General features: G+C 42.3%; 8 protein-coding genes across 8 annotated transcripts; 2 read left to right on the forward strand and 6 right to left on the reverse strand.

Moving 5' to 3' along the window:
• Positions 1 to 70: 70 nt before the first annotated feature.
• NESG_01109 (uncharacterized protein) lies at positions 71 to 1912 on the forward strand (the record flags this gene model as incomplete). The annotated part of the gene is made up of 1 exon (XM_053048747.1): positions 71 to 1912. The coding sequence occupies one exon, from the start codon at positions 71 to 73 to the stop codon at positions 1910 to 1912; it is 1842 nt and encodes a 613-aa protein (XP_052904552.1).
• Positions 1913 to 2358: 446 nt separating this feature from the next.
• On the reverse strand, positions 2359 to 3456 carry NESG_01110 (uncharacterized protein; the record flags this gene model as incomplete). Its single annotated transcript, XM_053048748.1, has 1 exon — positions 2359 to 3456. One exon carries the CDS (start codon positions 3454 to 3456, stop codon positions 2359 to 2361), a length of 1098 nt encoding a protein of 365 aa, XP_052904553.1.
• A 17-nt stretch (positions 3457 to 3473) lies between these two features.
• Positions 3474 to 6272, forward strand: NESG_01111 (uncharacterized protein; the record flags this gene model as incomplete). Its single annotated transcript, XM_053048749.1, has 1 exon — positions 3474 to 6272. One exon carries the CDS (start codon positions 3474 to 3476, stop codon positions 6270 to 6272), a length of 2799 nt encoding a protein of 932 aa, XP_052904554.1.
• Positions 6273 to 6958: 686 nt separating this feature from the next.
• NESG_01112 (uncharacterized protein) lies at positions 6959 to 7648 on the reverse strand (the record flags this gene model as incomplete). The annotated part of the gene is made up of 1 exon (XM_053048750.1): positions 6959 to 7648. One exon carries the CDS (start codon positions 7646 to 7648, stop codon positions 6959 to 6961), a length of 690 nt encoding a protein of 229 aa, XP_052904555.1.
• Positions 7649 to 9069: 1421 nt separating this feature from the next.
• Positions 9070 to 9672, reverse strand: NESG_01113 (uncharacterized protein; the record flags this gene model as incomplete). Its single annotated transcript, XM_053048751.1, has 1 exon — positions 9070 to 9672. The coding sequence occupies one exon, from the start codon at positions 9670 to 9672 to the stop codon at positions 9070 to 9072; it is 603 nt and encodes a 200-aa protein (XP_052904556.1).
• Positions 9673 to 9793: 121 nt separating this feature from the next.
• Positions 9794 to 10141, reverse strand: NESG_01114 (uncharacterized protein; the record flags this gene model as incomplete). The annotated part of the gene is made up of 1 exon (XM_053048752.1): positions 9794 to 10141. The coding sequence occupies one exon, from the start codon at positions 10139 to 10141 to the stop codon at positions 9794 to 9796; it is 348 nt and encodes a 115-aa protein (XP_052904557.1).
• Positions 10142 to 10301: 160 nt separating this feature from the next.
• NESG_01115 (uncharacterized protein) lies at positions 10302 to 10997 on the reverse strand (the record flags this gene model as incomplete). The annotated part of the gene is made up of 1 exon (XM_053048753.1): positions 10302 to 10997. The coding sequence occupies one exon, from the start codon at positions 10995 to 10997 to the stop codon at positions 10302 to 10304; it is 696 nt and encodes a 231-aa protein (XP_052904558.1).
• Positions 10998 to 11893: 896 nt separating this feature from the next.
• On the reverse strand, positions 11894 to 12796 carry NESG_01116 (uncharacterized protein; the record flags this gene model as incomplete). Its single annotated transcript, XM_053048754.1, has 1 exon — positions 11894 to 12796. The coding sequence occupies one exon, from the start codon at positions 12794 to 12796 to the stop codon at positions 11894 to 11896; it is 903 nt and encodes a 300-aa protein (XP_052904559.1).
• Between the last annotated feature and the right edge of the window lie 85 nt (positions 12797 to 12881).

Raw genomic sequence — 12881 nt, forward strand, 5'->3', positions numbered from 1 at the left:
CTATAGGCGGGCTTTTTCACTGCAAAAGCATGCAGTTTTATTGGAGAAGTTCGCTGGAAAATTTTTCAGAATGTCAACGCGCAAACTATCCCCCGGATTGAAGGGGCAGACGCAAAGAGAAAGAGCCTCCCACGGGCTTGTTTCAACTATTATGGTTACTTCACTGGGAACACACATTACAGCAGAGGATGCTCTTCCCTCCATTATATCGTCCTTCAGAAAGAGCGAGCAAGGACAGTGCGCCATAAACACACAGAAGGTAAATCTGGGCCACAGAATAGAAAGCAAAAAGGGCCTGTTCACGTTCTTTGTGAACACCCCAGAGGCCTCAAATATAATGAAGGCAAAGATCCAAGGAGCTGACATAAATATTATTCTGGTGGATAAAAAGATAAACAACGAGATCTGCGACTTAATCAGCCAGACAAAGCAGGATAACCTTATATTCCTTTCTTGTCTGCGGGATGTTCCCTCAGAGATAAAGAAGGACGTGAAAAAGACCTTTGGAAAGGCAAAGATATATGGGCTGAATGAAATCTCCCGGGTTCTTGAAAATAAGACGGTGCTGAACAGAAAGAGATATACACGCCCACACTTCTTCCCAGACACAATCGAGCACCAGGAGGAGCGTCTTTTCAAGATCACTGGATCTGTGGACAAAGGATTTGTGTCACCGCAGCTGCTTATAAATGGCTTTATGTCTGGGAGAATTCGGCAGGTGTCTGCGCATGGGAAAGTACTCGATATTTCCGGGCTTGCCATGCTTACAAAGGAGGACCTGTACCAAAAAAAGAAGGACGACGAAGAAGAGATGACCGACCTGCTTACTACGCTCAGAATAAAGGACAGTCAGATCAATGACCAGCCAGAGTACTCTGATGACTCCATTGGATGCATAAATGTAGAGGAGACACAGGAGGAAGATGACGAAGAAGAGGAGGACAGTGAAGACGACAGTGAAAACTACGCAGACCTAGAAGGCATGGCAGGAGACGAAGATCTGTGCGATGTAGACTCGGATGACCTCATGGGATACACCACCTTGGAAAAGGAAAATATAAAGAAAGACCTTGTGAATAAGTACAAGGGATTCAAAGGGCTTAGAAGCATAAACATGGGACTGCACAAAAAAGAGAACTGCAAGGAAAATGAAACCTTGAAGGTCTTCAGAACACAGAACCTTCCAGAGTACTACAAGAACCTCAGCTTCATAGGATCTGAGAGGGTCAGAAGAAGGATACTTTCCAAGAAAAGCCCCATCCCAGTGCAAACCCCCCTTGAAATCATCATTGAAATAAGCGAAGAGCATATGCAGTCATTTGAGTCTGCAATTATGTCCGGGTTTCTGTCGATCCACGGCCTCTTTGACTATGAAGGCGCACTCACTGTCTGTGCACTCTCTTTCCAGACGAAAGAAACTATCAGCATACATGATAACAACCTGGTCTTTGACTTTGGATTTACGTGCACCGCGCCTTCTTCCTGCGTTATGGGCAATGGCGTAGAGGTAGTTAAGTGCAAAACAGAAGGAACCTCTGGAACTGTCTGCTTTGTGGGCCCTTTGATTCTCACTAGCGATAAAATAGCCATCTACAAAGGAGACCGGTGCGTAGGCAGTGCACTGCACGCCACCCGAAAGGACCCAATTCTCATCAGAACAGTAGTCTTCAAGGGAATACCTGCAAAGATCCTAAGGCGGTCCTGCATTGTCAGTAAAATGTTCCACTCCAGAGAAGAGGTCAAGTACTTCAAGGGAATTAAGCTGTACTCCAGCATGAAAAAGGAAGGCCATATTAAGCGGCCCCTTGGAGAAAGCGGTCTAATGAAGTGCTACTTCTTCCCGCCTGTCAAGCACGGAGAAAAGATATACATGGAGCTGGCAAGAAGAGTGTTTATTTCACCAGAAAACTAAGCCTTGGTTCTCTTTAAAATAGATGAAAAACTGCTCTTTCTCAAATAAATAAAGTCTTTAGAACTATTTCTTCCATGCACTCATGCACTAAATGCAATTTGATCTTATAACGCAAATAATTTTATTCAGACCAAACCATCTTAATACATTAGACCCTGTAGAACTTGAATTGCTGTGATATATGCCCTAAGTAATATAATAATAACCAGATATTTATTCTTTGTCTTGTGTGTCTCTGACACAGCGCGCATTTTTATGCTCCGCAGTGCATCTGCCATTTTTGTGGCTAAAGTAAATAGTTGCAAACATATATACATTCCCTGTTTGCTAGAATGCACTTTACCCCTTGCGGATAGCCGTGCCTACACCATGCTTTGCTTCCACTGAGCATGTATTTGCAGAATAAGTGCCCGGCCTTTTCTTAAACACGCGCAGTCTATTTTAGGCTACTCAGGCCTGTCTTCCTGCAAGGCAAGCACATCCTTGACTAGCGATATGACTTTCTCCAAAGTCTCTTTTGAGTTTTTATTCACATACTCGCACTCCAGATTAATGTATAGCTCAGCCCCCTCCCCCAGATACTCTGAGTGCGGGTTCTGTGGTATCTTATTATCCACATCCACTCCGCAGAGAATTGCTGTCTCTGAGGCCCAGCACCGAGAGACGTGCTTTGGCTTATACCCTCCCCCGCCCACTACAAGCATGGGAATATTGAAGTCACGCACGTACCGGACACACTCGCTGTGCCCTTTAATACTCAGCCCAAAGCATCCTATCCTGTCGCCTGCCAGGGAGTCAGACCCGCACTGCATCAGAATGACCTTCGGCGAGAACGACTCAATGCACATCTTCACCACGTTCTTAAAGACATAGTGGTAGGACTCGTCATCTATTCCAAAGTCCAGGGGAACATTAACTGATGTCCCGCGCCCTGCATCTCTCCCTGTGCAGCAGATGTTCCCTGTGCCTGGAAAGAATCTATCCCCGTATTTGTGAAGTGAAAGGGTTAGGACTCTGTCTGTGTGGTAGAAAGCCTCCTCCACCCCGTCCCCATGGTGTATGTCAATGTCTATGTACATTACTTTTGTGTGCTTTTTAAGCAGCTCCTGTATGGCAAGCACAATGTCATTTGTGTAGCAGAACCCACTTGGCCCTCCTTTTTTTGCGTGGTGCAGTCCTCCAGACCAGTTTATTGCGATGTCGTACTGGTTCTGGTTAAGGGCCCTCGCAGCCTGCAGAGACCCTCCTGAGTAGAGTGCACACATTTCCCCAACTCCTTCAAAATACGGGCAGTCATCTGTTATTCTGTCACACGGCATATCAGATCCTTCTGAAATAAGCGAGGCAATGTACTCCTCCGTGTGATACTGCTCCATTTCTATCTTTGTCGCAGGCTTTATGGCAATGATGTCCATGTACCGCTGCAGCCCGTATGCAAAGACAATTGAGTTGGTCACTGCAATTCTGTGCGGCTTCATTGGGTGCGACGCGCCATAGTGAAAGCTCCCTGAGTCTGGGCTATAAAAATATGCTATCCGCCTCATAAAATTTTTCAATATTCATGAGGATAAGTAGAATGGCTCTTTTTAACTTCAAAAGCTTTTTTGAAGAAACCCGAATTGAAGGCATCTCCCAGAATGTAAACATGCTGATAGGAAAGAACGGAACTGGTAAGTCAAGTATTTTGAGCGCCATAAGGTTTGTGATCGATGCCCACCAGCGCATTGGCCCTCTTGAGAGGAGGGTGTTTGTAAATGAGAACAGCAAGGAGCTGAGGGCTTATGTGGAAATTGAGTTTGAGAACATAAATAGAGCCTTCCCTGCAGGTGACTTTGTTGTGATCCGAAGAACAATTACGCAGAAGTCTGACGAGTACTCCGTGGATGGGCGCGATGTTTCAAGGGAGGAGATGATATCTCTGTATGAAACAGCAGGTATCTCCAAGGCAATGCCATACTTTGTGGTTGAGCAGGGAAAGATAGGTGAGCTGGCCCAAATGAACGGCCGTGCGCGCATGCATCTAATCCGAGAGCTGGCTGGGTCTACTGTCTACGAGAAAGACAAAGAGGAGATTCAGAAGGTGCTGAAGGAGTCTGAAACCGTTGAGCAAAGAATAGAGGAGTTAGTGGACACGATAAAAACGCGTGTTCTGGCGATACAGCAGGACAAGCTGGCTGCAGAGCAGAAAGAAGAGATGGAGAAAACCAAAGAAATTATAATTCGGGAGATCTACAAGCGGGAGCTGAATAGAATCCGAGAGAAGTTGGAAGGCCTCATTACAGAAGAGTCCAGCCAGATCGATGAAACACAGGACATATCCGAAGATGCTCTGCGAATTCAGCTTGAGGAAGTGCTGTCTGCAATACACGCAACTGCAGTTGATACTGAGCTAGAAAGAAAAATCGATGAAAACCCGCACCTACTCGATGAGACCTGCAGGGTGAAAGAAGAGCTTGAAATTCTTCTGAAAGAGCAGGAGACACAGGCGCATGCAATCCAGCAGGAGATAAACCACCTAGAAAGACTTAGGGAGAGCAGCAAAACCATCCACCCAGAAATAAACGTACTGCGCATGCGCGGGACAGATGCAGTGAATAAAAAGCTTGATGAGCTGAAAAGTGTAAAGAAAGAAGAAAGTTTCTTGCAGGGAAAAAAAAGTAAAGAAGACCTTCTTGAAAGCAAAAGATCCGTCTGGAAGAGAGAGAAGGAGCATAACATAAAGATAAAAACGATTGAGCAGGAGATGAAAGATGCAGAACGGGCATTCCTGTCTTCGCAAAAGGCATTTTCCCTAGGGGACGAAGTGCGAAATATAAAGGGCGTTGTTGGGTATGTCTATGATCTAGTGACTATCCCGAAGGAAATACTCTCTGCTGTTTCAAGTGCAGTTCCTAACTATCTGACTACTATTGTAGCTGAAAGTGTTGCAGATGCAATTAATCTTGTGCGAAACCACCGCATAGAGCAGCCTGTGATTTCCCTCTCTACTAAAAGCACTGCTACACGGGCATCTTCTGTGCCACTTCCATCGCTTGCCCAATATATATCCTCGTCTGAGAAGCATGCGTCCCTGGTAGACAGGCTCTTTGGAAAGATATACTTTGCATCTGACTTTGAGACTGCAAAGGCTGCATCAAGAACACACAGAGTAACTGTAATCACTGCAGCAGGCGAGTACTTTGGGTCAGTTGGAACAATCACTGGGGGAAGCGACAAGTCTTCCTATCTTTTCAAGGCATATGTGGCGAACAAGGAGAAGTACAGATGCATCCTGGAAGAGAGCGCAGAAATCCAGGAGGAAAAAGAGAAAGTCACCCGAGAGTACGACAGAGCCAATATGGAGTCCTCTTTAAGCGCCCCAGGATACATTGAGGATGCAATATTCCTCCTAGAGAACGAAGGGTATGACATAGATTTAGAGATTCTCCAGAGAAAAACTGAGCTAGAAAGGCTCTCTGTGCCTGCTACACAAAGCAAAATAGAAGAGTGTGCTAGAGTGCAGGAGGCCATGAAGAGAAAGAGTGAAAGAGCAGCTCTTGAGGCCACTGCACAGAGCATAGAGAGCAGGCTCTACAGGTGCGCAGGCTCCTCTGAGTGGAAGGAAAGAATGGCAGAAAAGGTAAGACTTGCGAGCAAGTTCAGACGAATCCAGAAAAGAATTCTCTCGCTCAACGTGGAGAGCAGAGAGGAGGTATTTGTGAACAATAGCACAATAAATGTGCAGAACTCGTCAAGAGAGACTCTAGTCCAGGCACTGTCCATAATCAAAAAAGAGCTCCCAGAGACCGTTGCAACAGCAGATGGATCTGACACGGTTCTGCAGGACTACAATAAGACACTTGCAAAGCTGGAGGAACTCTCGCACGCAAAAGAAAAGATACTGGATATGCAGGGCCTTTTGGAGAAGAAAAAAGAACAGGTCATCAACATAACAATAACCCAGGTGAAGAACAACTTTGAATACTTTTTCAGAAAACTCACAGGCGGCTCTGCATATATGTCGGCTAATGGAACAGATGCACTGGAGATCGATGTGTCTTTCACAGGCGAAACAATGGTTAGATCAGATGAGCTTAGTGGTGGCCAGAAGACTGTCATTGCACTGTGCATGATACTTGCCGTGCAGAGAATCTACGAAGCCCCCTTCTATCTAATGGACGAGTTTGATGCAAATCTGGATACGCAGGTCTTGATGAATATTATTAACAGCCGCGTCTTTGAGAACCGCCAGCTCTTTATATGCACATTCCGCGGTGAGACTCTTGGCTTTGGAGACAAGTTCTTCTGCATCAAAGACTCTACCATCAGCGACATATCACTTGAGTCGGCAAAGGAACAGCTATGCGCATTTCTTCCCTAGATGTGCATACGTTTGTGCAGATGCAGCTGTAAAACAAAATAAATTATAATGGTTTAGAGCCCATAGACATATGAAGAAAATAAACAGTCATAATTTGTGCAGTATAAAACAGAAATATATGAGGCACAGCCACTCTTCCATCACATATATTATTGACGTACCCAAAGGGGAGGTGACAAGCTAGTCTGGAGATAGTAGTATTTTAAACTCTAATAGGGGTAGTTGTCCAGGGAAGTTTTATTATCATATTTTTTCGGTTGGTGACTGTGACCTTTTGTGTACTTGATGGGTGTACTTCTTCTTTCTGACATGTTCCGACTTTTCAGTATTGTTCTTACTATTATATAGTTAGTTTCTGATATACGAGGAATCGTCCGGAAGTTGCATTTATCATTGATGTACTTTGGTCACGAAATTAATGAAAGTGGGATTTTTACTACAGTTTAATTATCCAGCCAGATACTAAGAAATACGCGCAATCCCTCTAAGTACCAAATGCTTAAAAATATAGCACACAAGAATGCACTACTTAATAGACTATCTGCTTGGGAATAGCATGTGATAACCCGATATAACCCGAATAACATGACATAATTGATACTTGCGCAATTAAAACGGAATAATCTGCAATTAACACCTTTCGTGCAAATAATTTATTTTCGGGTTATAGTGTGCCAAAATATCTCTTAGCGTGAGTAGAGCACCCCGCTGTTGCTTCCTACAACCAGCGCACCAGCTGGAACACGCGTGTTTGCAGTGAACTCAGGCATGCTAAAGTCGCCACCCCCACGCTTGTCTGCCTCTTTTTTTAGCGCCTCCCGCATTGAAGTAAAAACAAACATTCGCATGTCATTTGACCCATTGGAGCACGCCTGCAAGCTAATTTCTGCTGTGAGCGCGTCAATAGAGAAACACTTTTGTCTGATTGCTGAAACAATTTCAAAAACTGGGTTGAATGCATTCTTTGCAACCACCTCCCGGATGATCATTAGATTTGACTCTGTTTTCTGCCCAGACTCAATTGGAATTTCAACACTCAAGCCATCCCCAAGTGAATCTGACTCAATTACGTGCTTCTTTCCCTCCACCCATGGCTCTAGCATTATCTCTTGCGGCGTAGATTCCTTAGTTGGGAGGTCAATATCAAATAAGTTGGCGTCTTTTGGGTCGTCCACAACAACAACCTTTCTGTCCTTTATCGCTATGTATTTAGTGTCAGGCCCTGCGAATGTGGATATAAGAATTCCTTCTTTCTCTGCCTGCCCTTCAATGAGATAATCAGCGTCGTCGTCTGACTTGTGTTTGTGCGAGCGCCCACACACTTGATAAATAAAGATACACATCGATATAATAATGCACGCTTTCTTTGTCTGCATGCCTTTTTTAAAATCACACATATTTATGCACTATTGTTGATTCTGATACCTTGTTTTGTTTCAGACAAAAGTCCACTCGTAGAACAGCCGTATTTATTTATTTTTATTTTAGGCCCATGCTCTTTCGAAGGCAGGAATTTCATAATGGCTTGTTCAATAGATGAGCAACATAAAGGCAACTTGTTTGCTGTGTGTTTTTATTTATTTTACACATACATTTAATATTAAAATCATTTCGCATGTCCCACTGTGCGTGCACAAATAAAACCATGCAACTGTGCTTCTTTCAATAAATTGCACCTAGCATATTTTGTGCAAGAATGGCGTCTTTCAAAGGATGTGGGCATTATAAGGGTGCTTTGCCTGGGTACATATGCAGAATACTATGAACCTGTAGATACTAATTAGGCTGTGATTACACTTCAATACGTACATGCCAAAACTCCATTACTACGCAAATAATCTGTCAATCAAAAAAGTATATGCTTAAGACAGGTCATTCTCTGCAAATCTCGTACGCGTAAGAACTTGCTGTACATCTATAGGAAAATCCATGTATCCGAACCCTAAATACTTTCACTGCAGTAACCTACATATTCATGCAGTCGCAATGTGTGCTAAGCAGAATAGTAGGTATACCTGCAGCTAAACTAGCATATTCCTCTAATCTCTTAGATCGCATAATTCAATGCAGCCCAAATTGCTTCAATAAAATCATATGCTGCCTTTTATGACTAATTTTACTACTGCTGTATTATTCGTATTCGGGTTCGGATTATAAAGATAATATATTCTAGCTTATTTAGTCCTCACATGTGCCCTGCATATTCTAATTCCGCCTCTGCTTTTCTGGCTGCGAAAAGTTAAAGTGAAACCCTTCAGTTTCTAGTAAAAGAAAAAAATATAAGACTTTTACAGTATACTTTGGACTTAACTGTTTATTCAGAAAAAGAACAGGAAATAAAGAATATATGTAGATATATGTAGATATATACTATTTATACTTTGCATCCGTATAAGAATCTAATAGCACTGAGTGCATTGGAGTTGCATTGTGTTTCGGGTAGTTAGATTGTTTTAGTTAAGAGCAAGTCAAGAGCATTTTAAATGCGCACTCTGAAGTATATGCATGATTTCGGTTATATTCTTATTCCTATACAGCACTTCACCCGATTATAATTATGCGCAGACTAGAAATTAAAAAAAGAAAGCGCCTAAGAGAAGAGTAGAACACGTCTTTTAATATTTATGGAGTAATTCTGGTTATTCGGGTTATATAACTAAGCTAGACAACTATGCATGCATATACATGCACAAATACATCTGGTGGTATGGTGTTCTAATTAAAAGAAATTCTGTCTAAGTAATACTGCATAGTGACATGCTCATATGAATCGAATTGTATTTATTTTTGTATCTGATTATTTTGGATTTGGTGAATTTCTTCGTGCCATTCCGCGGTCATACCACTTCTTGTCTACCCATCTAAAAATCTGCATCTGCCTAGAAAGTGAGTCTGCGTCAATGCACTCAGCAAGATCTAGTGCTCCCATGGAATCTATAGTAACACACTGGCCTTGGTTGTATATCTGGAATCCATTAGTGTCATTTGTCAGTGGGAGCGAAAACATAAAATAGTTGTTGAAGCTGGGCCTTTCGTAGGCTAGAACCAAGCCAGTTCTATTCCCAAGGTTTTTGTTGTAGCTAAACACGCACGCTGCTGTGTTTTGGGGGCTGTCCCCTGCAGAACTGCACAGTTCCTCAGGAGCAGCTATAATGTGGTATGTAATGTCCTTGAACTCCCTTCTTATCACTTTTAACGGAGTGACTTCGTCAACTCTTTCTGATATGGCAAGGACACTTTTTATATTTCCCTCTCCTGTGACTGGTGTATTATACACGTATCCTTCTTTCCCCTCACTGTACAGATATCCTAGCTCATTGTTTGCAAATATTGTGTCCATGCTGCGCACATATCCAATGCAAAAAATTCCTAGAACCACAAGAATGCACAACATCTTCATTGAAACTGCACGTCTGCACTATTATATATGTGCTTAAACCATTGTTTCAGGCGTAAAACACAGTATAGCTATAGGCTATACACATCTAGTAAGGTGGCTTTTTTGCATTGCATATACAGTATTAGCCTTTCCAGAAAAAGCACACTAATTTGATGAAAATCACATATGATCTGTCCAGATGCATCATATCAACATCAGATGCATTAGAATGGTCTTTCTGCAATTTGCACTGAAACACTAGTTTCTGTATATTTGAACAGGCATGCAGGCTTCTTAGAAGGAATTTCTGCAGCATACAAAAAAATAGAAAAAGCACACTACCATGGCATAATACTGGAACTTCAAATATCTCTGTGCTTAAATAAACTCTGTGGCTAGCACGAGATTGCAGCTGCACAGCCTGAACTGGGTCTTTATAATTTCGGGTTCGGGTTATATCTGTGCTAGCCACAGAAACGTACACATGCATGATTCATACTGCATTTACATAAAACCAAATAGACAAATAAAAATGCTGTATGAAATAGAAGCACTATAAGGCTTACTATAGTAAACTCTGCAGTATACTTACTAATATATTTTGTTAGACATGAATTAACTACTTTATTGAGTATATTTGTACACCTTCTCTATTTCCAAAATGTAAGGGGATTTTTGTTATCTGCGGAATAGTATGGGCTTGCAGGGTTCAGATCCTGGTTAATTGTTTGCATTGGGTTGTAATTCTTTATGAAAAGGGCATTGTCCACCCAGACAAACAGCTGCGTTGACTTCTTATTTATATCATTATACTCACACTCTTCAGTTGTAGCATCCCCATCCTCGCTAATTGCAAGGCACTTTTTCTTGTGGTAGACTCTAAACGCATGGAATCCTGGCAGGACGACAGGAGAAAAAAAGAACTTGAATTCTGGGCCAATCGAAAATCTCTTTAGCATGATCTTCCCTTTGGCTTCGGAATCTACCACCATTGTAGGACATCCTAGATACTGCTTGCCCTTTCCAGATCCAAATTCTTTATGCTTTTCGTCGCATTCATCTACATCATGGTCCTCTGCAGACATTATAATACCGTATGTTGATGGGCCATCTCGTATAATTCGAATGTATAGCTGTGCAGCTGCCTCTCTGTCATCGTCTATCTCCACATGCATCGCGTCTTTTGATGCTGTAAATGCAATATATCTTTTTTTCCCAACGCTGAACAGACGGCCTGGGGTGTTCTCGCTGAAGTACGAGATCTCAGCATCATGCCCAATTGCTCTTGCGAAAGGCACAGCAAGCAGAGCAGCTGATAGAAGGAAAATTTGGCTAAGCAGATTCATGACCCAAAAGAAATCAAATACTTTATGCACATTTTGCAACTCTGTATCACATAGAGCCACATCAGATGGTTTCAGACTGCATCAGACCTAAAGCACCCGCCACCAAGATACTCTAATAGGCGTGCACTCATTAGCAGAACAACCAAAAGCCTTTATACACTGCAGGTCCGCAAGATACTAGGCCAGAACTCTTCTTAGCATGTGCATTTTGTTTATGTTTTATTTTCAGAACATTCAAAGACACTGACAGACAGACCAGAAAAATATTCTTTTGGTGACTGTGATTTTTTGTCTTTTTGTTGGATATATTTCTTACTGTTGACATGTACCACCCTCTTTTAATATTCTTTTACAATTAGTCGTCTTCTGGTATATGAAGAATCTTCCCGAAATTAAAAGTTGAAAAACCTTGGAGTCTCAGAATAATGATGAGAGACTACCACAATGCTTATGCTAAGAACTTTCTTGAAATCTACTATACTGCGTACTAGATGGTTTGTACTGCAGCACTTAGTAAGATTCTATTTGTATACTGCTAGACTACTAAGTTTCTTCTCTGCAGATATTAATAAAATAGATCTATAAAGACGGACTCTCTGCTTACTTTATAATAGTAATTCTTTTTCTCTTTTTCCTATGCCCAAAAATACATTTAACATTCTTACTACCCACAGGAAAAGAGGCCGGGTTTAGATTATACTGAGCACCCTGGTCACCTTGCAGCATCTATTTCAGAATATCTACCTAGAATCCAGGGATGTGTAGTATCTTTATAAATGCAGTAATGCGCTTGCCATGCATATAAATAGTTCAAGTAGACTCAACATATAGACTAGCCAAAAAGCTGCAAATATTTCAATTGCTATTTATTATAGGGATAATCTCGCGTTTTTGCATTAAAATCCAGGTGGCATAAGTTCATCTGTGATTGTTCCTTTCCTTGCAACTTTTGCGTTTGAAGAAGCCTCATCTGCATTTAGCAGTTTCCTCCTTTTCTCCTCTATTGTATCGTTGTCTGGCTCGTCGTAGTAGCCAGCAGGCTTTTTGGCTATTTCCACAACTGAATTGTTATTGATAGCCACCACAGCAGCAGGCACTTCACTGTTTGAAATTGGTGCTGGGTGATTTACAGCATACTTTTTATCTGGGCTTTGGCTGTTCTTCTTTTTATTTTTGTCGTAGAACAGCCTTGAGTCTGGGGTGTATGCCTTCACTTTCTTGGGAGGTGCTGGCAATTTTTCCAGCTTTGCCTGCCTAATGGTTTTTTTGGTTATGACCACGTGCTCATTCTCTGCAAACCACTTGAAGAGCTGCTGCGCATGTTTTTCTGCTGGGGCGGCCACACAGTCGTCGAGCTTAGCATACCCACTTCCCTCCACAGTTAGACACTTGTTTTTAAGGTAGATCTTGAAGAAGTTTTTCTTTGTCTGCGGGGGAGAAAAAGAGAACCAGGAGTTTGGATCAGAGGTGTCTGTAGTCATTCCAATGTGTACGTAAGGCGCCTCTCCAATCAGCCCTATAGAAGGAGTTCCATAGAACGGGAAGTCAATATTCTGGGTATTCTTCTTCTTGGCAGCATTTACAACCCTGGAATCTGCTGACATAATAAGACTGTATGTAGCACTGTGGTATTTTGCTTTCTGAATTTTGAACAGCCCCGCCTTGTTTGCATCCTTCGTGCCCTTCACCCACATGTACTTGTCGTACGGGGATCTGGACCACCTTAGAAATACATGAGACCCCATGTTGTACAAGTATCCAGGAGAGTTGGCTGCAAATGCAATCCGGGTATTGCCCATAACAGAAGCCAGAGTAAATGTAAGAATCGCTGTTAGTTGACAGATCTTTTGTATAGTCATACAGATGCAGTGTTTTTTCAGGTTA

The sequence above is a fragment of the Nematocida ausubeli genome, assembly GCF_000738915.1.
Source record: "Nematocida ausubeli strain ERTm6 chromosome Unknown supercont2.3, whole genome shotgun sequence".
Taxonomy (NCBI): Eukaryota; Fungi; Microsporidia; genus Nematocida; species Nematocida ausubeli.